This window comes from Anopheles coluzzii, chromosome 2 (genome assembly GCF_943734685.1).
Source record: "Anopheles coluzzii chromosome 2, AcolN3, whole genome shotgun sequence".
Lineage (NCBI taxonomy): Eukaryota > Metazoa > Arthropoda > Insecta > Diptera > Culicidae > Anopheles > Anopheles coluzzii.
This window is the reverse complement of record NC_064670.1, coordinates 95,056,786-95,083,468: the sequence shown is the minus strand read 5'-3', so window position 1 is coordinate 95,083,468 and position 26,683 is coordinate 95,056,786. Positions and strand designations below refer to the sequence as shown.

Genomic DNA, 26,683 nt, shown 5'->3' with positions numbered 1-26,683 from the left:
CATTAAAGAAGACTGTTGCTATTGTTGGTTGATGGCCAACAAGAGAAAGACAGAGAGAGATTTAAAAAACAGAACAAGCAGAGCAAGCCGAGTATCTAACGAGCCGAGAGGGACCTACACACCACAATGAAACGCACACACAATAAAGCGATGTTACACATAATAGAGCGGGATAAGAACAAATTGAAGAAGGAACAACAACAACTACAAAAATCACTTGCGCTCAAAAGACGGAAACACACACATTCTCGCAGCCGTGTGTTTGTGTTCGGTAACACTAGAGCCATAACACCAACAACATTCGCATTCCAACATAAATTCACAACACAATCCCGGGGGCCGATAGTAACAATCAAGGTACTGTGATATTCTTCTTGTATTACAACACAACACAGGATCACACACTCAAACAGACACACCGGAAGTGGGGAAGATCTTACGATCGGAAGTGCGCGAAACAACGGCCAAACGCATCCTTTTTAATTGTTAACCCTTTGGCTCACAGTTGTTGAATGCTGTGATGATGATGATGCTGGTGCTGCCGATGGATATCAGCAACATATCCCGCAGAAGCAACATGAACAAAAAAAAAACATCAAACACACACACGCATACACACGAAATGAAATAACGGAAGCAGCCGACGACGACGATGACGGACGGGCACAGCGATGAAATTGAATCTGGTGTGCGGCGGCCCCCGGAAGTGAAACGGAAAACGGGCCAACAGGCAAAACAACAAGCAACAGCGGAACTACTACTACACGACGGATGGACGCGCGCACCGAGAGCGAACGAGAGCGATAGATAGAGAGTGAGAGGGATCGAGAGCGACCGGCCTCCGGAGACCGTGGCACACATGCACGAGGAGAGCGCGCGAGCGCGGGGAACGCTGGAGGGCCCGCCGAGAACAACCGAGCAACCTACCGAGACCGGTGGGAAGAGCGCGCGTATGGCGGCAATAGGGACGTAGCCGTCCGGGGGCGGCCGGTGGACACACGCACAGTGCAAGAGATGGGAGAGCTGTGGGATGCCAGCGCGCGCGCACACACAGACACAAACACACACACAGACACAGATACCGGCTGGACCGGCTGGCAGGGCCAAAGGCAGCCGACGGCGAAGCGCGAGAAAGCAGAAGCGACGACGACGACGGACGCGAAACGTTACTTTTTTTTTGCTCTTCCGTCCCGCGTGTGGCACCCGGAGAGCCCGTGGTGTTGCGTGCGCGTTGTGTGCCCCTGCGTTCTGCGGGGTTTTGCTGCTGCTGCTGCTGCTGCGGGTTGCGTACCGATGCACGTACAGTCGCCGAATGAATGCCGTGCAACGGGGTAACCGTGTTTAAAAGGCCGCGGTCATGCGGACCCATGCCCACGAAACGGCGCTGAGAGATGAACCGGTGCCGCGGCGGCGTTGGACGAATCGAAACGATTCACGCGCGTGAGCTGAGCGTTTGTTCATTCGTTTGTGGTGAGTGAACGCCTAACGGTGAGGCGTTGGTCTTGTGCTGTGCAATTGGAAACTGCCATCGTATGGGTGGAGTGGATCTGATTTGAGGCTTTAAGTGAGTACTGATCAAACGATTGAACAGATTGAACAAAACTAATGAAAAGTTTAGGCACTTTTAAGATAAGCTACTATTATGAGTTTTTCTGTTAAGTATTAAGTTTAATGATTTCATTTCAATTACTGTATAACACAGAAACTATCAAAAATGGTAAGGAAAAATTACCAATATGGGTTGTAGCGTACTAAACACTTTATAAAGAAAAATTAAAAGAAATGATGGTTTTTTTTCTTAATGTCAAATCTTTTAAATTATGCCAAATATTTTACTAACGCTAGCGTTAACGTTATAACTCAATGTGTTTTAGTATCTTTTTTTAGGAAATTTATACCGCGATGCCGTTCTGTATTTACAGAAAATATCAATGCTGCATTTTGCAAAATATCATTTAGCATAGTCGTGTTATGCTAAACATCAGCTAAAAAAATCAATTCTGTTAAACTCATCAGAATGTTGTTTTGTATTATTTTCACTAATGTAAGTTATGTTAACTGACTTTCCATATTGATATTATATCGTAAAAAATATCAAAAATCACACATCTGGATGAGTGAAAATTGACGTTTGAAGTTCATTCATGTCTAAGTTCAAACTGCACTTGTTATAAAGTACTAAATTGAATATTTCAATGAATCACAATCATACATTTATGACGATTAAATTACATATAATTTGGACATTACATAAACAATCTTGGTATTCTTAATTTAAAAACACCCTTGCAGTCCTATTAGTTAGTTAGCTAATTAGTTTTATCGTCCCTTATAAAAAAAATTCATGTTTTAAGTTTTTGCAATAGGGGTCATTATAGGAGTCAGGTTACCATTATAGGTTCAACGGTGCTCAACATTTGAAAATTTGTAGTGTTTAAAGATCGAAAAGGTTACATTTGGGAAGATAAAACAAATTTCAAAAACAAATGCACAAAGAATATAAAAATATTAATTTTCTTGACGATTTAATTTCATTAAAACATACCCGTACCACTACAAATTGCACAACTATTGGTACATTTGTCCTAGTAACCTCAAACAAGTTACATTTTGAATCAAGAACCAATGAATACAAGATGCTAATCAGACATGAGCTTTTTAGCGAGGGCAGAAATGGTTAAAGACTCAAAGATGCCACGTGATTGCATACATTTAGGCGCTTTGTGCTGCGAATTACCAAACAGCTGTGCAAACTTGTTCGACTGAACAATAATGTCAAACAACGATCATAATTGGGATTCTGCTTTGATACTTATCCATATAAATCAATAAAAACAATAAAAATACTTTACAAATATGATTCTAGCGTTCTTCAATCACTCATCTGCCCCTTCATTGTGAACGATTTCACTTGTTCTTTTCACACATCCATTTGTTCTCCCATGTACATCCCGTTCCAGTTCATTTATGCTTCATCCAGGTTCATTTTCATCGCCACCAAACACAGGCCAGCACCATTATTCACCACCGCCAGCAGGCGAGAAGGAAGCAGCGAGTGCGTGAGTGTCTTTCCCTTTCGGGCATCTACTACCCCCTATCCCCCCCACCGGTACAATATTGGCCCGCATCATCATCGTTCCGGAATGGGTGCCTTGTAGCCGTTTGTTAAATGATTTGATTAGCACCCGCGCCGCCGCCGCCGCCATTGGATTGCACTGGACGAACGTTGGACGGACGTCCACATACTCCCCTTGGGGTCGAGGGGAGAAGACGTCGCTCGCACAGAGAGAACGCACTATGTGTCCGTACAGAGGGAAGAGGTAGAAGAAAAACAAAGCAAAACCCTTTCCAAATCACGATCCCCAATTTTATGCAACAGAACGGATGACTAACTTTATTTTGTTGCTGTATGAGCGAGCAGACCCATTTGCTCTGTCTTTGTATTGATAAAACAAATTGTAGTGGAGTGAATAAATCGTTTCTATTACGATTTACGCGATCATTGTGGTGTGATAAAACAGCCAAAGGGGAAAACTTTGCTCCGAACTTGAATGTCGAACAAGGATAAACAAAAAAAAAACCCCCATCAACCGTAACCAAACATGTCTCACAGCTAATGAGGCAAAGAATAAAGCCGTTTTGCACCTTCATGCTTGCACTCCACTCCTTCGAACCACAACACTCATTCCTCTTCCTCAACATCCTCCTCTTCCAAAGAAAGCATGCACCCCACCTGACGGGTGCCAGCACGGCAGAGGGCAGGAGGTGGACAGGAACATTTATTTCGCCAAGGTTGGGCGGAAAAATTATGCGATTACCAGCTAAATTTAGCATCCTCTCCCGCTCTGACTCACAAGCACAGTGCGGCGCGCTCGCTCCTGCCTCTGCACTCTCACCTAGAAGAAGGATCATGAAAATGGCCACCGATAGGAGAGGAGAAAAAATAATCACAACACACCCCGAACAAAACCCCGCCGCAAAAGCAACAGGAAGCAGACTGGCCGACTACCCACTCTATCTCTATCTCTCTCTCTCTCTCTCTCTCGAGCTGGTAGGGGAAGAAAACTCAGCGGGAAAGCACTATTCCGCCGTGTAGAGGAGTGCGGCTCGAGATTCTGATGCTGCCGCGCCGCGGACGGAAGTGATGGATCATCATTTTTTTTCACCCCACTTCACCGCTTTTCCACCTCACCGCGGCGGTGATTGACAAACGGAACGGGGCTGTGCCAGCATGCCGAGAAGCCGGAACACAGTGGCAACCGTGTACGAGCGGTTTTCCGATCGCGTCTCGAACGGTGCGGTGTGTGTGTGTTGTCCTTTCCATGCGATATGCTAATCGCATTGTGACAGTGGGCACACGCACAGTTCTGGGGAAGAAGGGAGGTAGTTTTTCCCGGTAGTAGAAGCGTACATTTAACCAGATGGGACATCGAACGTAGGACTGTGCGTTAGCAGGGAAATACACGATTTATCTTCGCTCGCTCGCTTCCCAAACCGCCCGCCACCCAACCCAACTCGTCATGGCGGCAGTATTTCAGGTTCATCATAATCGATACGGAGCTGTCGGTGTGTTGGTGCGTACATTGTTGCTGCTGGAATAAGAGTAGCTGTGATGCTGTATTTTACTTTTATTTGGGAAGTGCTGTTGCAGTTTTGGGATGAAGTATTACTTCAAAATATTAATCATTTTTGTACAACTTTGAACGTAATAGTTTTTTATAGAAGAAACCAATTTAATACACATTAAAGGTCTCCGAATGCATTGTTGCGTCTCCACAAGTTCTGTTTGAGGTTAAAAGCGATAGTATGAAAATTTAATTGCATACATTTAGGCGCAAAATAGCGATAAACGCTTCTAATGGCCGAACTCATTCGTCAGAATGGTTCAATACTGTTTTGACAAGACGTCAGCAATATAGGGAGCTTATTAGAGCATTTTATACTAAAGTATCATACAAGTCATACAAAATGCCAATACAATGTCATAAATTGCAGTTTTACAAGTCGCTCGCATTAACTTCGGCCACAAGGCTAAAAAGGGGAAGCAGGGGCGTAATTTAATTCATGTAAAATAATGTGCTCCAGTTACTACCTCCCCGCCCCCTTCAATTCCCTAGCGTCCCACGGGCTACTTAAAAGCGGCGACCAGTGCCCTTGAAAAGAGTCTGCCCGTATCCAACAAAAGCTGAGCAACAACAAAAAAAAGACGTTAATTTATTACATGCAAACTGGAATGTGTACCGGCGCACCGGTACCTGTCCACGTACGGGACGACATTTGTGTTTCGCACAGACACACCTTCGGCCTCAGGGGGACGGTAAAGGGTGGAAGGAATCAAGGGAGGAAACCGATAAAAGTGAACTACAACAAGAAAAAAAAAACCTATCGACGGTGGATTGTGATTTACTACTACAGCCCACAGACACACACACACATACACACACACACGCGCCACCAACTGTCCCCTCCCCAAGGGGTGTAAGATACCAAGGGGCTGCAGGGAGGGATTATCATGCAAAGAGGAAGGAGGAAGGGAGGGGGTCAACGGCACATGTAAATATAATGATAAAATAAAAATGGATTAAAACTTGCACCCCGGATCGCGGGGGGGGGGGGGGGGGGGGGGGTTTGACAGGAATGACAGGGGGAGGCAAGTGCAGTTCGGGCTTCCAATTCCTCCCTCATCCCACAAACATGGAGCAAAGGTAGAAGAAGAAATATGGGGAAGGAGGGGATTGAGAAGTAGCCGAGAACCGTCGTCGTTGTGATGGAGACGACGGGAATACATTTTCTTCATGCACGATTTGCCGCATGCAAATGATATGCACACCCACCTCCTTCTCCCTTCCCCCCTCCCCCCCTCCCTTGTTCCAGGCTTGCACGTCCAACATCTGGCTGACGCTTCCTTGCAGATGCAGCGGCAACAGAGTGCAACGAGAAAGAAAATGCCTTCCGTACAACTTCCTTTCCCCGGTTTCCTTGTCCCGTTTTGCTCTCATCTGCGAGCACTATCTCTCCTTCTCTCTCTCTCTCTCACACACACACAGATACACACGTATACTATTTCACAGTCTCCAAAGTGCAATGTGCACAGTGCAGCAAATTGCAGCACGCTCGGAGAGCGGAAGAGCGCGCGCGCCCAAACGGCCGCTGTGTTTGGGTGTGTGGGAGAGAGTGAACCCTCAGCTTGTAGGAGAAGGAATACTAAAGCGTGATCGTTGAAAAAAAAGAAACGACGGCCACTAACGAGAGAGAGAGAGAGAGAGAGAGAGAGAGAGAGAGAGAGAGAGTGAGAGAGAGAGAGACACTCACACACGGCAATGAGTCACACGGTGAGCAAATGGGAAATGAATCGAGAAGATCTCATCCCCAACGAGGGGGCACCACGTACCATACGCCGCCCCTTCACACTTGTCCCTGCTACAAGGGTGTGTGTGTATATTTCTGTGTGCATTTGCGTGTGCATGTGTTCATCTTCAGTTCGAGACTAAGAGATCACGACGATCAAGCGATGTGTAGAAGGTGATCAACCTTCCCCCGGGGGCGGCAAACTGTGAGCAGACGCGTCATTTCACCCTTCATGGCGTTTTTGTCCCCCCTTTCGGACCCTCCCAACTGGTGGGGAGTAGAAGGAAAATAGGCGAAGGAAGAGCCTGAAACGAAACGTAGTTAGACGAGCTTTCGGTGGAGACGGAGATTAGGCCGTTGAAGCTTTCCCACTGTGTAGATTGTGTGTGTGATGAGGTGGAGATTTTCAACGGGTGTGAATTTGAAATTTGGAAAATCAGAAAAAAGAAAAGTTTGAAATGAATTTAAATTATTTATAAACTTTGAATTGATTTAAATGCGAAATTAAACTAACGACGCCCCCATCGGCTAGCACGTGCCATGAGAGTGGATATGATGAATGCCAGTGGGCGCCGTTATTTTCCCCCCAAAATAGGAACACATTTTCCTTCCCCGAACGGTTGGTCCGGTGGTCTTCCTTCGAACCTCGAAACACCCAATTCAAGCTCTATTTGATTATGCAAATATGCGTCACTATCGAATTACTTTCCAAGGGGGCAAGCAGCAGCAGCAGCAGCAGTAGCAAATGATAAAGTTTCGTAACATTTACACGAGAAAACAAAGCAATAAAAGGGGAGCCACAGCCAAACAAATTCATGCCAGCGCATGTGTGTGTGGGATACTAATTTGATTAGCAGTGTACAGTACGGGCACAGCGCACACACACACACAATCTGTCCTACGGTCGCTATGGTGAGCTCCGAAATCGATCTCCCTAGAGACGGCGTCTCCTGGCGGTAGTGGCAAACGGCAATTGAGTGAGCATTGCACGCATCATTCACGGCCACAACGGTCGCTCTCTGTCTCTCTCTCTCTCTCTCTCTTTAATTCAACATGAACTTGAAGAAAGAAAACCCCGGAAAAAACAAACCACTGACCACATGGGGCAGGCAGGCAGCGAATAATTAGGGAAAGCGCAGGAGCAAAACCCGTGTAGAAGCGGCGGCGGCGGCCGCATGTTTTCGGCTCGAAGAGGAAAGAATTAGCGAAGCCGCCACTCAGCCGCCTTTGTAGGGTAGGCGCCCCAGCTTCAGCGGAGCGCTCTGCTCCATTCTAGCCTCTCAGCTTGCCATCTCCGCCCGCTTCTTTTTGACGCAGCGCAGCACTGGGCCGGGCCGTCCATTAATCTTTGCCGATAACCTTTACATTGAGTCATTTAAATTATTCATCCCCTTCTTGCGACGGCGACGACGAGCGGGGCGTTTTGCAAGCGTGCTTGGGGGAGAGGGCAAATGAAGAAGATAGAAAATCACTGAAATGATGCTGAAAAAGTGGGACAAACTACAGAGCGCAGTGAATGTTGAAGATCACGGTGACGATTGCGCTGCCACGGTGGTTGATGGGAAGAGAAAAAAACTGGGAACTGGATAGAGATGGCGAGGCGTTTAGAGAACTCCCACTGGTCAAGCGTGCGAGTGTGTGTGTGCATCGTGCGTGCATCATTTCAATTAGACTTAATTATCGTCTGGAGTGTGAACATTTTGTTCTGTAGCAACCCCCTTCTAGCAACGCGCGGTCTCACACAGGCGCGGTCTGCTTCGTAAGTCTGATTTATATCGAACAGACGTTAGCATTAGGGGCAAGGACAGCACACAGCACACTCGGCAGCGTATTGCGCGTCCTGAAACGGGCCAGGGTGGAGCAAAACAGAAGAAAAAATATTACAGTAAATAACAACAAGCTGTTCACACGTGCTGCTGCTGCTGCTGTTGCTACTGAGGCTACCCATTTTTCTATATAAAGTGTGGCTAGTACTGGGTTAATCTAGTCAGGTCACGTAACGTACCGTGTGTACATGGCTACACTTTGAAAGGCCTGGTTGGTACGCTTCCATGCATATCGCACCCAGTTTGGGAGAGGATTGAGTCTGATAAAACGCAAATTGTTGACCAAAATGGTCAATATTTGTTCATTTGTTTGCAACCGTTGAAAGAGACTCACGGAAAAAAGCAGCTACAAAGTACAATATTTGTTTTGGAAGCTCCCGCATAACGGAGCGATGAGCCTTCCAGTTTCGACACTGAATAGCTTAACTGTGGAAGATGTGTGTTTGCAATTTAACTATGCATTAATTGTAGAAAAAGAATAATTTCAAACAAAATTCTTAGTCTCTTACAAACAAGGAAAAATCAACACACAATCTTTCTTCCATCTTCCAACATAAACTGATTAAAAGAAAACTCCTTGTAGGGGAGAGAGTATGGGAAATCATTTATTGTACTACCCACAGCGGCAATAATATAAAAAATATCCCTCCTCACCAGACGTCAAAGACGGGTGGCGGCGGCCCAAGATTAATATTAATGAGTTTTGGTAACGATACGGGCATCACGTTTTTTTGGGAACGTGCTATCATTTTTCTATCGATTAGAATCACCGAGCCCGGGCGACGGGGAAGAAATGAGTGTTAAAAGATAAAGCTAATTCTTTGCCTAAGAGTAATAGAAATATCGGGCCGGTTTGGTGGTACAGTCGTCAACTCGTACGACTTAACAACATGCCCGTCATAGGTTCAAGCCCCGAATAGACCGTGCCCCCATATGTAGGACTGACTATCCTGCTATGGTAACAATAAGTCACTGAAAGCCAAGCTCACTTCACCATTGAGGCCTTGACCGACAACGGTTGTTGTGCCAATGAAGAAGAAGAATAGAAATATCGTTTAGAGGATTATGTACAATATGAAATATTACAAATTAAAACAATTCACTCCAAAAGAGTCGATATAACCAATAGGTAGAGAAGAAGTGTATGTTAAATAAACAACCACATTCCTGTCATTGTTGTAGCGTGACCAATAAATCTTTCAAATAAAATTAAATACAATTACAATCGACCAACAAAAAAGGGCATTCCTTGTCCTGGGAATCGATTCAAATGCGAACACCCGAGCAAAGGATAAAGTCCAATAATTCAAACATAAATGTCGTTCGTCTGGTTGGGTTGACACGCTCGTTGACCGTGTGTGCCTGGCGGCAGATGACGCCAAAAATGCCATTTAAAAATGGACACAGCCACACCGAGGGCGCCACGGCGAAGATTGCGCGCATCGCAGAAGCAGAACGCGCCCGGGCGTCTGGATTGAGTGCGGGCTCAAACCAATTAATGGCGCTTTGAAAGCATTCGACGCTGTTCGTGCGTGGGGGTTGGCCAAGGCTCGTAAAAGTTCTTCCCCAGGATGGGGGTGAGAGCGCGTAATTGATAATCACCATTGGGCAATTATTGTGCTACGGTTTCTGTGTACAATAACGGAGGGAAGAATCTAGATACAGGCAAGGAAGGAGATCCCTTAGACTATTCACGCTGATTTGGTTGTTTTTGAGATGGAAAATGTTGTCGTCGCAATGGAAGTAAATTGAATGTGTTACACACCAAAAATTCCCGCTCACGAGTCGAGAGTGTAGCAATTATTGAAATTTTTTTTAGAATATATGATTGAATTTAAAAGAAAAAATGGTACAGCATTTAAAAAAAGGTCACTAACCTCTTGCCTGCGTCAGATAGTTATACACAGCCGGTGCCGCTACGTCGCACGGTGTTTTTCCTTTCTGATTTTTGAACGATGGATCGGCACCACGTTCCACAAGCATCTTTACCAGCTTCAGCTGCCCGGTAATGGCCGCATCGTGGAGCGGCGTATCATTTTCCAAGCCGGTCGCATTAATGTTCGCTCCCGCCTTAACCAGGGCAAGTGCAACGTTGTAGTGGCCGTGATTGCAGGCCTCGTGCAGTGGCGTCCATCCTGCAGGGGAAGTGGAATGGTGAAAATTGATTAAATTTTTGACAATTGATTGAGGATACATCTTATCGGTTTACTTATTTGGTTGCATAGCCTCTCTAATGCACATTCGAATCGTTTTGGGTGACTGATGCTAGATAATTCTAATACCTGGAGGCTCAACATACACCTCAATCATAGGATTATACATTGATGTATCGGGATTATACAGGCAGTCTTCATGCTCTCATGGTTGAAAGGTCTGAAATTACCTTTAACAACTTCAACCCCCGTTTCACGGTAGTCGGTTGTTTCCCCACAAATGGTCTTGACTACTGCGTGACAAACAAATCCAGTTGAATACGGCAATACGTGAAGAAAGCCCTAACTTGCTTAAGGCCGGGCTACATTGATCGTACTCCTGAGTGTAATTTTTGTGAACGCGTACGCCATCTAGCGGCGGCGGGTCGAAGCTAGAGGCTGGTATAATTTATCTGTCAAAAAGTGTTTTGGGTCCAGGAGGCTATAATTTTACCCAATGATGGAAAGATGTTGGAAGATGGGGAAAAATGTTGCCAGCGCTTTGTGTGAATGACGATTTATCCACCAACAACAATTAACGGTCTATTTTGTTGCAATTTATGGACGTTTATAAACATTTCATACGGCATACAAGTAGCCTGCTCGAAGCTTGATGAGACACCAAGTATGGATAATTTTGACACATAAATTATACCGACATCTAGCTTGCGCTGGTCGTCGCCAGATGCGCTAGTGAAAATAAAAATTACACTTGCGAGTACGACCAATGTAGCCCGGCCTTTACACGCAAATATTGATCAACTATGTTTGAAATTGAAACGATACAGGTTTATACAAAAATGTATGTAAAGGAATAAAAGGAGCACGCAAATGTATAACGTCTGTGACTACATACTCTTACATGGGGACATATACTCATGGGGACTCATACATGGATAGTGTCCCAACGATTGACAGCCGCTGAGAAATATTCAAAGAGGAGAAACTAAGAAATGATTAAGGCTTTATGCGTGTAAGCAAATCCAACAACCTTCTAAAACGGCTATCTCACATACTATAAGGATTTTGGGACATTAGTTACGCTAGAATCTAAGATTTGCGGATTCATCAAACAGAAGTGTTTGCAAATATGATAGCAGTTTAATAAAACAGGAACAGTTAATCTTTTATAATGGCACATCAACCACAAGTTAGTATTAACCTGTTCTTGGCTATCTGTGACTGATTAGTGTAACTCACACTCACACACAGAGAGCGGTCCATTTGAAGTTTGATACCATGACAGACATCCTGTATAGTCGTGCGAATTAACGAGTATACTACAACACTGACCTGAGGATGCTTTTCCAGATAAATCTATCGCATTCCCTAGTTACAAATCTTTACATTTATCAGTCCAAGGCCAACATATCTACTTTACAGTGAAACTAGAAGCATGTTGCACAAAAAACTGGGTCCAATTGGTGCACAGAAAGTGATTTGATCTATCCAGGGCTTTGTTTTAAAGATTTAAGATTCTCCAGCCGTTTACTTTAAGCTTCCAGTAGCTAACTACAACGCTAACATGCTGCTTTCGGGTATTAGCTTAAACTTACCAGCAAAATCGGTGACATTCGGATTGGCTCCCTGCTCGAGCAGTTTCTTCACCGAATCCTGATCGCCCTTTTTGGACGCTATGTGGAGCGCCGTTTCGCCCCGTTCGTTAATCCTGTCCCGGGAGGATCTCGAATGTGCCGAACTGCTACTGGCACCTCCGGGACTCATTTCTAAAACAAACGAAATCAACCGTTAGGGAAGAGATTCTTCTGGAAGTGTGCTCGCAAACCCGTACCTGCATCGTTGGAGCCAGAAGTCATCTGCATTAGCAATGCCATCTGCTGACGTTCGGACATTGGCGTCGTAACAGCTGGTCGGCCAGATCCGCCCGATCCAGCCCCAGACATTCCTCGTGGTCTTGATGATGAAGGCATACCGCTTACATCCTGTCAATGAAAATGAAGGCGATTGGATGTTAAAAAAAGAGTCCGCAAGGTAACATTCCGATGTATGAAGCGGGTGCTGGGTGCGGAAACTATTGCGATGCGGCTCCCGGGCGATACCCCGAACGTCATGATGGATCGATATAAACAAGCCATTACGGGTGCTCCCGGGGCACTCCGCCTGCCCATCTCGGGAGGCGCTGTTACTCGCTTCTCAATCACTTCCCGGCCGCAAAACCGTCGCCAAACGCTGGCAGCAACATTGAACCACAACAAAAATGTACACAAATCCCGGAATACGAAACATATTGACGTTCCCGGTCAAATGCATCGTTCGGTAGCGGAGCAACCACCAAGCGGATGAAGCTTGCCAAACACGCCGAACATTTGGCCGCAAATTGTGGCCCACTCGGGACGCTGCCACACTTTCCATCACAGGAAGAAGGTGGGGAAGGTATTCGTGAACGGTAATAACCTATATTTGGCACACTGGAAAGGGGGAACATGGGTAATATTTCGAAATAAAACTCACTTTCTTTTGGAAGTTGCTCATTTCAAAGTGACAAACGATGTCTTCTTCTTGCCATTTCTAGCTGCGACATTTTTTTTTGACGTCGCAACTTGACGTTTGCTGATCTAGAAACTTTTGTGCACAGTAGAGGAGAGTCATTGAATATTTGACCAAAATTATTATTAAAAATGCAAAGTTTTTGAAAAATATATTGGTTTCGTTTGATCAAATAAAATCAGAAAAAGAAAAAAATATTTTATACGATAACAACGCTACGTAGGATGAATAATAAGAGAATAAAAATATAAAAAAATTATAACTGCACAAATTTTGATCATCCCTAACCACCGCTCAAGACCATTGTCAACGTGTTTTTGCTTTCAATTTTAGCTGGCTGTCAAGTGGAGCTTCAGAAGAGTAGGCCATCATTTTGTTTACAACCGGATCACCAATCGGATTGAGGCGCAAAATCCATCTCCGCTTTCATATTTCTGAAACATCTCAAGGAAAGACACATCGAGTGCAGCTCGTATGAATGGATAGTGCATTGGTATTCTCCCTGCTCCGAAATTTATACCAATGGAGAACATAACACTTGCACCGAATTTTACCAACAGCTGTTTTTACGATGAAAACAAAAAGATCCGATTTGATCCGCCGGTGTACGAGCAGCGGTACTGGACCATTATTCATCTGCTCGAGCTGGATTACTGGAAGGATTCGTTCAAGAAGGTACTGCTGTCGCGAAGAGAGACATTCAGTATTGATTTCAACCTTCCCTTATTCCGTAGATCGTTGAGTTTGGCTGTGCCGAGATGAAATTCTTTCGACTGCTCCGTACACTGCCAGCGGTAGAGAAAATATTAGAGGTATTTATATCATTTAGCATCTGATTATAGTGTAACAATTTTATACATAATGATATATGGAAAGTTTAACACATGGATAACGGGCTGTGAAAAGATAACAAACGCAATAGCCAAAATGAGCAACAGCAACAAACACGTTGGAAACATATTGAGCAACAAGATTCCAATAGGATTTCCAATGGGAAATAACGAGCAAGGCAATCGGAATCCCAATGACTTAAATTTAAATAACTCTGGTTAATTTGAGTTCATTTTATCTCAGCAATTTTAATATGCTGTTGAATGCAGCATTTTTTTTTTCTTCTTGTGAGGAAAAATGCTTTCATAAACACATTTTCCCTTCAGTGTTGTGTAGTTTGCGCCTAGCTCCGTTTCGCAAAGGCCGATTCGTTTCCGAAGGGAACGTGCGAAACGTCAGCGTGACAGTTACCGCATGCTGTCAAAACATGTGAAGTGCTGCTAGGGGGAAAGAAGAGATTCACCACCACGGATTCTCCGCTGCTTTCACTGCAAAAAATAGCTTTCGGAATGGCGATGTCGATAGAAACATCCTACCGAGCCAGTTCCGTGCAAGCGTAGCCTTCGCCGCGAAGAATGGCCGTGACAGTGCACAGCGATCCTGCACCGACAAACAGTTCGTGCCCACCAAGGACATAGTGCGCGAAGCAAGTAGCGTGTGAATCGGAAAGAGTACCCTTCCCCTCCCCTTTCTTCGACCACCACCCGTCCGCGACAAGTCATTGCACCACGGTCCCCATCCTGGTCTGCCGAGTACGCGCGCGTGTGTGAAATTGCAAGTGAATGAATGTGTAGCGGGCTGCTAGATAAAGCGCAAGCGAAAGGACACTACACGCACACACACACCGACACAGAAGCACACCAGAACGAGAAAAAACGTGACACATTGATCCCGGCGTTTCGGTTCAGAATCTGTACCGATGTTATCGCGGACCGCTAGTGCGTTTTGCCGGTGTGTTGGTGTGCTATCCTGTGCATCCTTTTTCCCAATTTCTGCCACGAATTTCCCGTTCGGAGTGCAGTGTAGCGTTGCGCATTGCTAACGATTGCATCTAGAGCCAGCGTCACAGCCCCCGTCTGCTACTACCTCAAAGTCGAAGGCGCAGGTGCGTTTGCTGTCCTGCTGGTCCACACATACACCCACAAACAAAAAGTGAAATTTGTAAAGTTCCGGCCGCGCTGCACAACAACAACAACAGCACGATGAGCGGGGACGATTTTATTTATAGCGCCATCGGGGATGATAACATGAGCGCGTTCGATCTGAACGTAATCGCCAGCACGCTGGCCAGCACGGACAAGCTGGTGCGGCAGAACAAGCAGCAGAAGGAGGAAAACGACCGGCTGCGGGAAAAGATCTCATCCCTGCGCGAATCGGCCCTGCAGCTCAAGACGCTGTACGAGGCGGAGGTGGCCAAGGCGGCGCGGGCCGAAGCACAGCTGGCCACTTACGTAAGCCAGTGCAAGCAGCTGGAGGAGCGGTGCCTGATCGCGGACAGCGACAAGATCAATGCCGATCTGATACTGATGGAGCGGCTGGCGGAGAAGGATCGGCAGCAGGAGGAGAAGGAGCACCGGTACCAGTCGCTCATCACCGACCTGATACGGTACTTCTCGCTGCCGTGCGATCCGATCGAGTCGAGCAAAAAGCGCGAGCTGAAGCAACACATGGCAACGGTGGATCTGCTCAACCTGCCGGACGACGTGAAAGCGTTCATCCAGCAGGCACCGAACCATCGCAGCAGGCGACGGAAGGGTCGCACCAGATCGGCTGCAATGGTGGACCAGGAGAGCCAAACCGTGCCGGTGGAGGTGCGAAATGGGTCGACCAACACGGCGGAGGAGCTGTGCCCGGAGCGACCGGAGCTGCGAGACTGCGGGACGGACGCGATGGAGCTGGAGCGTTTGGTGGAAGAGCAGCCGACGGAGCAGCCGGTCAGTAAAACATTCTGCGACAAAGCGACCATGCACAGCATGTCCACCATCACGAGGGCAACGTGCACGTCCGTGTTTATCAAGCGCGTCGACGTTGGCGTAAACTTCCCCGAGGTGACGCACAAATCGGTGGACGAAATCCTACGCGAATGTGTCCCGCTGCCCCCGCAGCTGCTGTCGCCCATTGCGGAAATCTTGCCGCTGTGCGAGTCAGTCGGCACACAGACAGAACCAACGGTGGAACCAACAGTGGAACCAACGGTGGAACCAACTGTAGAACCAACCGTGGAACCGGAAAGGCCATCCCTGGTAACGTGCGGTACGATGACGAATTTGAAAAACATTCGCAAGCGCATCGACTACCGGACGCCCGGCGACGGTGGGATGACACCGTTCCAGCAGCAGTACACGTCCGTCGCCGAGCAGCTGTTCGGCAAGATCAAGAAGGAAGACTATCCCGCTCCGCCGGGCTTCGGTGCGTTCGATGCGGACGATACGTTCGGCAGCATGCATCCGCACCTGTCCACCATCTGGACGTTACTGGGGGAGAGCATCTTTATGCTGCTGAGCAGCGGACGCCGGTTCGATGGTCAGTGTTACAACATGCTCAACGAACAGCTCACCACCATCCGCGACATGATCGAGGCGGACGGACGCCGGGAGTCCGAGTTTATGAGCACAATGTTTTCAAACGTGCGAGCGACGGTTGTGGCCGCCGCTGGGTATGGTAAAGAGCGTGGCACGCCTACTGTAACACCGAATGTGGCCACTGCCGCAGCTGGAGAGAGGTCCCGGGAACCGACGCCGGAGCGGAGAATCGAACGTGCGACTAGTCCGGTGGAGGACGGCGGTGGTGTTTTGGTCGTCGAGAAGGAGGTTGAGGTTGTGCCGCCGGCAGCGCCAACCAAAGAGATAAGCAATAGTGAGCCCGAAGTTGTCCTGGTCGAGCGGGTTACTGCTGTTTCGTGCAGCTCGCCACCACCACTCCAAACCACTCGAAGTGTAAATGATGAATCGAGAATCGAAGGTAAGTTTTTAAAGAATGGAAGGAGATTCAGCGATACTGTATGCTAATTGCTGTATTTGTTTTGTACTTTCAGTAGCTCAAAGCATAGTAACTAATGGTACCGAAGCGGTATCGAAGAGCTGTAGTGAAGGGAAGGAAAATAATTCTACTCGTTTACCTTTATCAACGTCTTCAACACCTGAAACACCACTGCTAGACGATGAGGTCGATCGGATAGCGTTGCAGCTGCAGCAGATGGAGGAAGGAGAAGCCGATGTTCCTCCTCCCTTAAAGGACACCAATCAAGTATGCGCCAGCTCGCCCGTCGCAAGCGCAAACGATACTCCTCCAAAGCAAGCGACTACTACGCAGAAGGATGCGTCGGAAGTAACCTGTGTGCCTGAACTGGAGGTAGCAGCAGCCCCCTCCTTCTGCCCTGAACTACCAGATGAACAACCATTACCTACTGTACCTCGTCCGTCGACACCACCGACGGTGGCGAACAGTTACTACCCGCCAAATACAACCGAAACGTTCGTTTCCCCAATTAAGGTAAAGGAAACGAACCAGCTGGTGAAGGACCAGTTTAAAACACCTACCCAGCCGCCTATCAGCAAGCGAAAGCTGCGCATTCGTCGCTCGGACGAAACGGCACAGTCAGGATCGGTACTACCTCACGCCTCCAAGCGGTTGCGACTTTGCTCGCCCGAACCGACCAGCGGTCGTACATCGCCCACGACCGAGTTCCTGTTGGAGGACGATTGGGATCAAAAGTTCTCCTCCATCAGGGCGGCAATGTTGGGCACGCTGACGGATGTGCATTGTAAGCCTCTGTCCCCGATTGCCGACCGGTTCGAGGAGTTTGTGGATCTGGCGAACGAAAACGATGAAGCTGCAGCCGTCGTGATAGAAGAAGAAGAAGCAGACGTTAGCACTCCAAAAGAAGCAGCTGGTGGGGATGCTGAAGTGTCGGTACCGTCCAAAGTGGCGACAGTAACGAGCGATAGTTCGAATATTGAGCGAATAGAAGAGGTGAAGGATTTGACAGATTCTTCCAACGAACAAAAAGACCTGGAGCCCTTGGCTAAAGGTAGTTCACCCGTTGAAAGGAGGATAGTTGAAGATAGCGAGAAAGTGGAGGAGAAATCTGTTAGTAAAGTCCAGCCGCAACAGGAAGCAATCGCTGAAAGCAACCCTGAAGCAGTGGAATCCTCCCCTAGCGACGTCACGGATGACGACAGTACTGTGCCTGCCATGGCAACCGCATTGGAGGAAGGAGAAGTGATGGAGGAGCAGGTGGACGATTTGGATAGTACGGGTGAGCTGCTAATCGACATAGATATGGAGTCTCTTCCGGAAGAGGCAGCCACCGTTGTACCACTATCGTGCATGACCGTTCAGGACTCTCCCATGTCACCGCCAGCGCACGAAACGGGTCTATCCGTTGCAACGCACTGCACCTATCCGATCGGTTCCGCAACGGATTCACCTCTCTCGCCGCACGAAAGGGGTCTATCTGTTGCAACGCACTGCACCTACCCGATCGGTTCCGCAACGGATTCACCACTCTCGCCGCCCCTTCCAAGTGACCGGGAGCCCAGCACTACCGTTCCACCGCCCCGGATACCACTGTTTCACGTGGACCTCCATCAGCAGCTACAGCAGCAGGCACACGATCGCAAAGAACCGATCTACAAATTTATCACCCTCTACGACACCCACAAATGGCACGAGAAGAGCCACAAGTTCACCGGCCGTACGAACGCGCAGGAAAAGCAGCTGCTGCAGAAGCTTACCGACATTCTGGCCGCCTACCTGAACAATCCGGACTGGACGGAAGTGGTCGTGAACGATACGCTAACGGCCGTGCTGGACTGCACGCACGACGTGCGGCTCATCGCGCTGACCATGCTCGAGATGGTGGCTTCCTGTGGGGACATAGCGGTGAATGTGATATGTTCACCGCCCGCTCCACCGTTGCCGCTGACACACCAGAAGCTGATACTGATTGTGCGCCATCTCGGCTACGGGCTGGCGACGCTCGAGGACGTGCTGACGCGCGAGCTGGACCGCCGGATGTTCCAGCTGAAGGGCGATACGCTGCCGGTGCCCGCACTGATCGCCCTCACGTTCCTGTACATCGGGCTAGAGGACAGCAAACCGAGCGAGATGCCCTGGAAGCGACAGTACAACGTTCGGCTGTACATCTTCAAGTGCATGTACTACTTCGGGTTTAAGTGTTTGCCGCTCGTGTACTACGTGCTGCGCGCCTTCCCATTCGCGCTGCCCAAGAAGGGCAGCCCACACTACGACAATGCCGATGCGATGATTGCCACGATACGGACGATCCTGATGAACGTGAACTATCAGGATAGCTTTGTGGGGTCTCCCGACGCGGCGCTGTTTAAAAAGCGAGAGCTGCTCTGGCTGCTGCGCAACACGTACGGCTACCAGCTGGCGAGCCCGACCTACGAAGAGCTGGTGGTGAACTTGGTCGAGAAGATTCGTGCCAACAAGCTGCGCAACGTGGCCCACTCGCTCATACTGGTGGCCAAACGGAACGGGTACGATTGGGCCCGGTTGCACATCATCCAGAAGCGGATCTATCCACTGCTGAACGATTACCTCAAGCAATACGAGCTGATGCGAGCCAGTGGTGGGGCTACCAGCAGCGGCAGCTCTTCGTTGGCTGCAATCCCTGGTTGTAGTAGTAGTAGCGCTGGTAGCACCACCAGCAGCAGCAGTACCTCTTTGCCGGGAAGCTTGGACGAGCGGATCGTGACGTGCATATTTACCATCGCGTCCATCATGAAGACGCAACCCTCCAGCGAGGATGCATCGCGTGTGATGCAAATTTTCACCACCATCGTGCAGCTGGCGGAAGGAAATAGCACGATACAGGAGGAAGCAATAGCGGGTCTGATCAAGTTCAGCCGGTTCGGCTTTGTGGACGTGTTCCAGCGGCTAAGCTGCTGGTGCCCGGACTATCCGATCAGCGATCGAATCAAGCTGATGCTGACGACGATGATCAACCGGAAACCGCCCTCCTTCTGGAAGCAGCTGATGGAGAATCGTTTCGTGTGAACACAGGGGGGGAAGCACCCAAATTGGCTGCTGCCAAAGATGGAGAAAGGTTTCTTGGGGAGGAGGAACGAAGAAGAAGATCCTCAATCACATCATGCGTATCGGTTAAGGTGCGAATGTTTAATTTATCCTTCCTTGGAATGGCCCAACTCTACACAATCACGGTTTTTTGAGTGGTCCTTTGGACCAACATGGACCCAACAGGATGAACCGTTCAGTTCGTATAAAGACTATTTAACTTATTGATGAGATCTTCCCTTAAGGCGGTGTTCCATTTTAACACTCTCTTATTTGTATCCATTTTTAATATCATTTGTTTTCCTACACTGGCCTACACGTCGTAGCGTGTTTGCTTCCGATCAAATAGTGCACTCATGCCCCTTTTGTCTTTCCCCTTCTGTCGGCCAGTTCTTAGTGGAGTTGAGATTGAATGAGATTGTGTGATCAGGGCAAGGGTAAGGTGTGTATCCTGTGTAAAAAAGGTGAATAATAGTTGCATAATAAACTATTTTATTTGAATTGTACAGTAAATCTAGCCCCGGGGTAAGTGAGCGCTTGTATCGATCGGCTCGGCAAGTGTCAATATCACCAATCTGATGGTCCGGAATTCCCTTTAAGTTATTAAGCAATTTTTGTATTAAAAAAGTACAACAAGCAGTTGTAATAAAAAAGAGAAACACGTGTGTGCCCACTATATGTGCATTACTACTGTAACCATTTTGTGTATATCACAACAATTCGTCTGTTGTGAGAAGGAATGAAAATTCTCCTAGTTTAAAAGAACATCATCATTGTTTCTTCTCTTTGTCGTCGTGATAAAGGAAGTATTTTTTATCGGACTCGCTTTTATCATGCCATTGTTCTTAAAGTGTTTTATCCATATCGTTTGCCATTTCTATCTCTCCGCAGGTCGATATCGATGAGCGACTTCTACGGCAATGCAAAAACTTGGTCCAACCACTGCTCACCGACCACTTATCGCCCCCGGTTAAACCGCTCACGGTGGAGGTATGGCGTGGCAACATTGCCGAACCGCACGAGTGTCTCGAGGGCACGGACGTTGTGATAGGCATCGAAATGTAGGTAACGGGCAAAAGAGAGTCTTTCGTTCTTCATTCAAAACGCTTTCAATTCCTTGTCCACTTTACAGCATCGAACATTTGCACCAGCCCGTCCTGGACAAGGTGCCGGAGAATGTGTTCGGTTTTGTCCGACCAAAGGTGGCTCTGTTTTCCACTCCCAATGCTGAATATAACGTCCTGTTTGATGGTCTGTTGGCGAACGGATTCCGCCATGACGATCACAAGTTCGAGTGGACGCGAGCAGAGTTCGAGGCGTGGGCTGAATCCATCTGCCAGCGGTATCCCGATTATCGGGTCAAATATTTCGGCATCGGACCGGCCCCGGCTGGCTCGGAAGCGATTGGCTGTGTGAGCCAGCTGGCGGTATTTGTACGGCGTGATTTCATTGATGCTTTGCCACCGGTTGTCGCAACGGAACAGCGATCGGTTGCCAACGTTTTGTCAGAGCAGCCTGCAAATGCAACCACCCCCTCAGGGCCACAGGCAGTGTATGATCCCAATATAGGGGAAGTGGTTTTAGTACAGCCGGCACAACCTACTGAGCCCAGTGCAGAGGCTGCTGCCGGCGGTGAACCAGCCATCAGCGGCGCTGGAGCGGTGGTGGAACACTGTTTCTCGATCGGTGACGATGTCGTTGCTGAAGAACGGTGGCGAGAGTATGGAGATGTTATTGACGATCTGGACCATGGTGACAGTGACGATGAGTACGGTTACGGTGGCGATGCAGGCGGCTACGGTGACGATGACGACGAGTTTGGATCCGCGATCGAAATGCACATACCGGAGGAGGAAGCGCGCGCAATGCGCACAAGAAACGATAGCGGTAATTTCGAGGAAGAGGAACCGATCGAACCGGACCGTGAGTATTGGCTGATTTCGAGCGAGGTGTACCCGGTGGCGCTGCCGGATGATCGGCCCCGCGAGCAGCGTATACGCGAGGCGGCAGAATATCAGCTACGACGGTTGCGCAATTTTGGCGAAGATTTCCTCGCACCCGAGCAGGATCGGTATCTCGTGCCGCTGAGTGCGGTGCACAATTGTATGGGCATGGAGGTGGCTAGTTTGGAGGAGGTGCGACAGGTGCTGATACGGGCGGAGTATCAGATTGGAGCGGATGATGTGATCGTTTTGCCGCTGGAGGATGACGACGAGGATGATGATTCGGATGAGGGACGGATTGACGATTACGGCGAGTACGAGATGGACGATCAGTATCCGGCGTGGGAGCCGGAGGAGGACGAGGCGACTGCCAAGGCTCGCCAGGGCGTGACCGGTATGACGTTGGAAGATTGTGACGAAACCTGGGACTGAATGTTGGCTGTCCGTCTCAATGAAGGGGGGTGGGAGGGGAATATTATTTTGATTTATCTTATATTTTGGGACACACGTTTATTTACCGTGAACTTAAATATGAAATACAAATTATCGTGATCGTGATTGCTGTTTTCAGGGGCTGTGAAGTATAAATTACATGCAATTGATTGCTAAGCAGAAGGACATGTAATTAACGTGAGAGAAACCCCTTTTGACGATGATGACAAACATTGAGGAATTAATGAAAAATTTGACAAATAATATCCTAAAATTAGATATGTGTATTTCGGAGTAGAGCCGTGACGATGTCGAGGTGGTAGAGGAGTTCTGCTACCTTTGTACGATCGTAACTTCGGACGACAACGTAAACAGCGAAATCCGAAGGTGCATTGTTCAGGGAAGTCGTGCCTACTACGGGCTCCACAAACTCCTGCGATCCAGAAGACTCCAGCAACACACGAAATGCGCCATATATCGAACACTGATTCGTCTGGTAGTCCTCTACGGGTACGAGTCTTGGACTATGCTAACGAAGGACGCTAACGCACTCGCCATTTTCGAACGGCGGGTGTTAAGGACTATCTTTGGCGGTGTGTGCGAGCAGGTCGTGTGGAGAAGGAGGATGAACCACGGCGTAGAGGAGCGCAGCGAGCTCGTTGGCTGGATCAGGTGGTGTCGAACCTGTCGGAGATCGGATGCAGCCGTGGTTGGAGGACTGCAGCCCTGGACCGAGTTTCTTGGAAACGGATTGACGACCTGGCCATGTCTACGAGACGTGCTCATACAGGAGCAGGCCAAGAAGAAGAAGAAGAAGAAGATTTCGGAGTAGAATCTTATATCCATTCCTAAACCAGCTCTGAAACGCTGAATCCTATTCTGAACCAACACAAGATTCGAGATGGCGATTCGAACCAACCGTAATTCAGAACGTGTTCGGTCAACTCGGTACGACTCTGGACATGCTTGGGCGTTTTGATACGGCTCTTAACAACTCAGGATGCTTCCGGATAACTTCGGATGAATCCGGACATATTAAACTATGGATGAATCTTTACTACTCGCAATTATTGTGAAATGATTCTAGATGACTCCGGATGATTCTGGATAACTTCGGATCAATTTCAAATCAATCCCGATGATTCTGGACAACTCACGTTGAATATGAACAACTCCAGGTGATTCAAATACGGATCTTTTTAATTTTTAATTTGTCTATTATATTCCCACCAGGAATCATCTGGACTTAATAGGAGTCGTCTAAAGACAATCACAGTCATCTCCTCGATTGAAAAAGCCTCAGTTCGGGTTATACTGGATAGTGATGGGTAGAAACCAGCTTTTTTCCAGAGTCGAATCGATCGATAATCCTGGAATAAGCCGCAGGACTCTTCCGGAATCATCCGAACTCATTCGAACTCATTAGGACTCATCCGGACTTCATCGGACTTGACTGGACTCATCCGGAATTCCGGAGTAGAATCTGATTATGATCCTGAGTCGGATTCATGTTTTGAGCGCCGAAGTCGGAGTTGATCCCCGAATCCACTCTGGATTATCCCTCACAAGTACCGGAATTTGATCGATCCGAATCTGGAAAACATTTCAATTTACCCATCAAACGACTCTCGACATCTCCCTCTGAACGACTCCAGATGAATCTGGACTACTCTGGACAAGTCTGGATGAATTTAGACAACTCCGGATGATTCAAAACCAACTCATTTCATCGCAATAAGAGTTGTCTGGAATCATTCGGAATTATGTGGAGTTGCTTGGGTCCTTTCGTATTCCCACTTGCGCCACTCAAATTTAGCATTCGGCTTGCGACGGAAATAGATCTCCACGACTACGGCAAAATTTGATATATTTACGCATATCACTATTTAAGATAGCTTCAGATTTTCGGATAGCAATTTCTTGTGATCATGTCTGTAGTAATTTCAATTCTTCTATTTAAGGATATTATCACTTAAAAGAAGTTAACCAAGAAGTTAATCAATCAATTATTCTGCTGAAGACCACATATTAAACTGTTTCAAGAAGACCGTTGACATAATTTAACAACAAATGATGAGATTATAAAGCATTTCTAACGTTGTAGGACTATGAAGAAATGGATTACTCATCTGGAGTAGATGATGAAATCACACTAGCGCATGCCCCAACAAGGTTCTCACGCAAAAGAAGCTAGTTTGCGAACTTCCTAAACAACTTCTTTTCTTAGCAGTACCTCTCAAACATGGACCTCTCGCTTAAACATGACCATATCACCGCAGCACCATACACACAACCGTGAGTTTCTACTTTTATCCATCTTGTTGATTGCTTCCCTACCACCAGCACCCACCAGCAAGCGAATCTGATAAGATAAACTGTCAACTGATTATCCACAAACGTGCGATGATTGATTAGAAATGGACGTCCACGTGCCTTAATAGGGTCGCTTCCAAATCCAAACGCGCCGCTACTTATGTGCCAGGAATCGTCAAGTGGGGCGAGACAGGGGGTGGGTGGGAATGCAGATGTGTGTGTGTGTGTTTTGTAGTTCCGGTAGAATCATCCACCTGTCGTCTGTTCCGCATACGCATGATGCAAACCGATGCGCAGTTACACACAGTTTGGTGGAATGTAAAGGTAACGATGTAATGATCGAGTCTATTAGCGAGCGGGCGGACGGGCGGACGGGCTGGCAGCTCTCATCAAGAGCATGAGTGAGCATCTTTCCGTTTGTTGGTGATGAGGAAGAATTGTTTCCCTCAAACTTAAGGCACACACAAACACACGAGATGTCCATATCGGGTGGCCCTTGTGAGAGGGAGTCGAGCCGTTTCTGTTTGCCTTCTCGCGTAATTTGTCGCGCCTGTGTGGGTCAATTATCAGTGGTGCTAAGTTCGGGTGCGTAGCGATGTTGTGAGGGTAAATAATAGAACCACATTTACTTGATACTGTGATGCGTGATGTGTAAAGTGTAATCTGAAGAAAAACGTATTTCAAGATAACGACCAGCCGACCGCGTCATAGCGCTTCAATAGCAAACAGGTTGAGTGCCACTGATCGACCAAATGCTCATTCGCCTCTGCGTGTAAAGGTGTGTGTTAGAAAGCGATTGGGGCATCGGGAACGGGGCACACGACTAGCCACTCGAAATCTCGAATCCTGCTTGCACTGTTGGTTCTCCCTCTTTCGTAGTTCCACGCCCCGCTTTCGTACCAGTAATCTGCAAGTCATCGTAAATCGCGTTGATGATATTTCTAGTCAAAAAGCGACCAGCACGACCGTCACCCATTCAGTCGTGCGATTACCATCCATCATCGGAGGTGTGAAAACAGTGCAACATCAGCCGTGTTACTGCGTGGCTTTATTGCAGAGATCGAATTGACACAGCTTTCCTCCCAACACACACACACACGCTAAAGATGGATCGTTGGAACGGTAAGGTAGCGGTAGTGACGGGCGCCAGTTCTGGCATCGGGGCCGAGATTGCCAAAGATCTGGCCAAAGCCGGCATGATTACGATCGGACTGGCCCGGCGTGTCGAGCGAGTCGAACAGCTGAAGCAGCAGCTGCCGAAGGAAGCGGCCAACCGGCTTCACGCGATGAAGTGTGACGTTTCGATCGAAACCGACATCGAGCGGACGTTCCAGCGCATCGCGGACACGTACGGTGGGGTGGACGTGCTGGTAAACAATGCCGGCATCGTGCGCCAGAACAATCTGCTCGACCTCGGTACGGCGGCCGATCTGCGCGCCGTGCTGGACACGAACGTGACGGGGCTGGTGCTGTGCAGCCAGTGGGCCTACAAGTCGATGGTGGACCGGAAGGTGGATGGGCACATTGTGCACATCAGCAGCATTGCCGGCCACAGTGTGCCGAACTTCCCGAAGCTTAACATCTACCCCGGTACGAAGCATGCGGTGCGCGCGATCACGGAAACGATGCGCCACGAGATGCGGGACGCTGGTACGAAGATTAAGGTGACGGTAAGTACGGCGAGAGAAGAGATTTAAATGTCCTTTTCCTCATAAAATTGTTTCTCTTCTTTTAGAGCGTTAGCCCTGGTGCAGTGAAGACGGAAATTCTGGACGGTATTCCTATTCCGGAAGAAATGCCATTGCTCGAGGCGGAAGACATCTCGGCGGCCGTACTGTACGCCATCGGCACACCGCCCCACGTACAGGTGCACGAGCTCATCATCAAGCCGGTTGGGGAAGTCATGTAGACAGTTAAATCGTGTGTAAGATAGCGACAGGTGCGTGTGTGTGGCTGTGCAAGAATAATGCCTGCAACGCACCAGGGCAATGCCAAGCGATGCATTAAATAAACTAGGCTAAAACAGTATAATCGTGGTGTAGTGAAATTGAATTTCAAATGGCAAAAGAATCGCTAACATTGATGTTTAGGTTTGCTATCATTTGTTTGTTGTTTTTTTGTACGTCACTTTGATTGGCGCTGGCCAAGGGGTTTGGTAAACGAGCGAGTCGCCGAGCGGCGGAGTATTTGCTGAATCAACAGTAAAGACGCTGTATCACGCGATGACAGTTGGCGTAACAATCAACAC

The 26,683-nt window shown here is 48.0% G+C and overlaps 4 protein-coding genes across 12 annotated transcripts in view; 3 read left to right on the top strand and 1 right to left on the bottom strand.

Annotated features, from left to right (window-relative positions):
- The window catches only part of LOC120947615 (ankyrin repeat domain-containing protein 11-like), a 39,540-nt gene extending 26,602 nt beyond the window's left edge, over positions 1-12,938 (bottom strand). Inside the window, exons 1-4 of one of the 8 annotated variants that reach the window (XM_040363081.2) lie at positions 12,839-12,938; positions 12,159-12,309; positions 11,923-12,093; positions 10,052-10,309 (exon numbers count right to left, since the gene is read on the bottom strand). In XM_040363081.2, coding sequence (XP_040219015.2) covers positions 10,052-10,309; positions 11,923-12,093; positions 12,159-12,309; positions 12,839-12,859 — 601 coding nt within the window. In that variant the 5' untranslated portion in view covers positions 12,860-12,938. Of the gene's footprint in view, positions 1-440; positions 893-927; positions 1,151-1,170; positions 1,385-10,051; positions 10,310-11,922; positions 12,094-12,158; positions 12,310-12,465; positions 12,634-12,838 lie in introns of those variants that run through there. The other 7 variants (XM_040363082.2, XM_040363080.2, XM_040363083.2 and 4 more) reach the window with 7 other exon arrangements.
- A 293-nt stretch (positions 12,939-13,231) lies between these two features.
- LOC120948674 (uncharacterized) lies at positions 13,232-22,248 on the top strand. The gene is made up of 4 exons (XM_040365279.2): positions 13,232-13,549; positions 13,609-13,686; positions 20,639-20,808; positions 20,880-22,248. Exons 1-4 carry the CDS (start codon positions 13,397-13,399, stop codon positions 22,120-22,122), a joined length of 1,644 nt encoding a protein of 547 aa, XP_040221213.2. The 5' UTR covers positions 13,232-13,396; the 3' UTR covers positions 22,123-22,248.
- On the top strand, positions 14,016-20,425 carry LOC120948673 (uncharacterized). Of its 2 annotated transcripts, none has more exons than XM_040365278.2 (2): positions 14,016-16,666; positions 16,743-20,425. In XM_040365278.2, the coding sequence occupies exons 1-2, from the start codon at positions 14,908-14,910 to the stop codon at positions 19,727-19,729; spliced, it is 4,746 nt and encodes a 1,581-aa protein (XP_040221212.2). In that variant the 5' UTR covers positions 14,016-14,907; the 3' UTR covers positions 19,730-20,425. The 2 variants fall into 2 exon arrangements, with proteins under 2 accessions (XP_040221212.2, XP_040221211.2); XM_040365277.2 differs by having other exon boundaries at positions 14,017-16,666; positions 16,740-20,425.
- A 3,094-nt stretch (positions 22,249-25,342) lies between the features above and the next one.
- LOC120951265 (farnesol dehydrogenase-like) lies at positions 25,343-26,466 on the top strand. The gene is made up of 2 exons (XM_040369867.2): positions 25,343-26,105; positions 26,171-26,466. Exons 1-2 carry the CDS (start codon positions 25,542-25,544, stop codon positions 26,342-26,344), a joined length of 738 nt encoding a protein of 245 aa, XP_040225801.2. The 5' UTR covers positions 25,343-25,541; the 3' UTR covers positions 26,345-26,466.
- Positions 26,467-26,683: the final 217 nt, after the last annotated feature.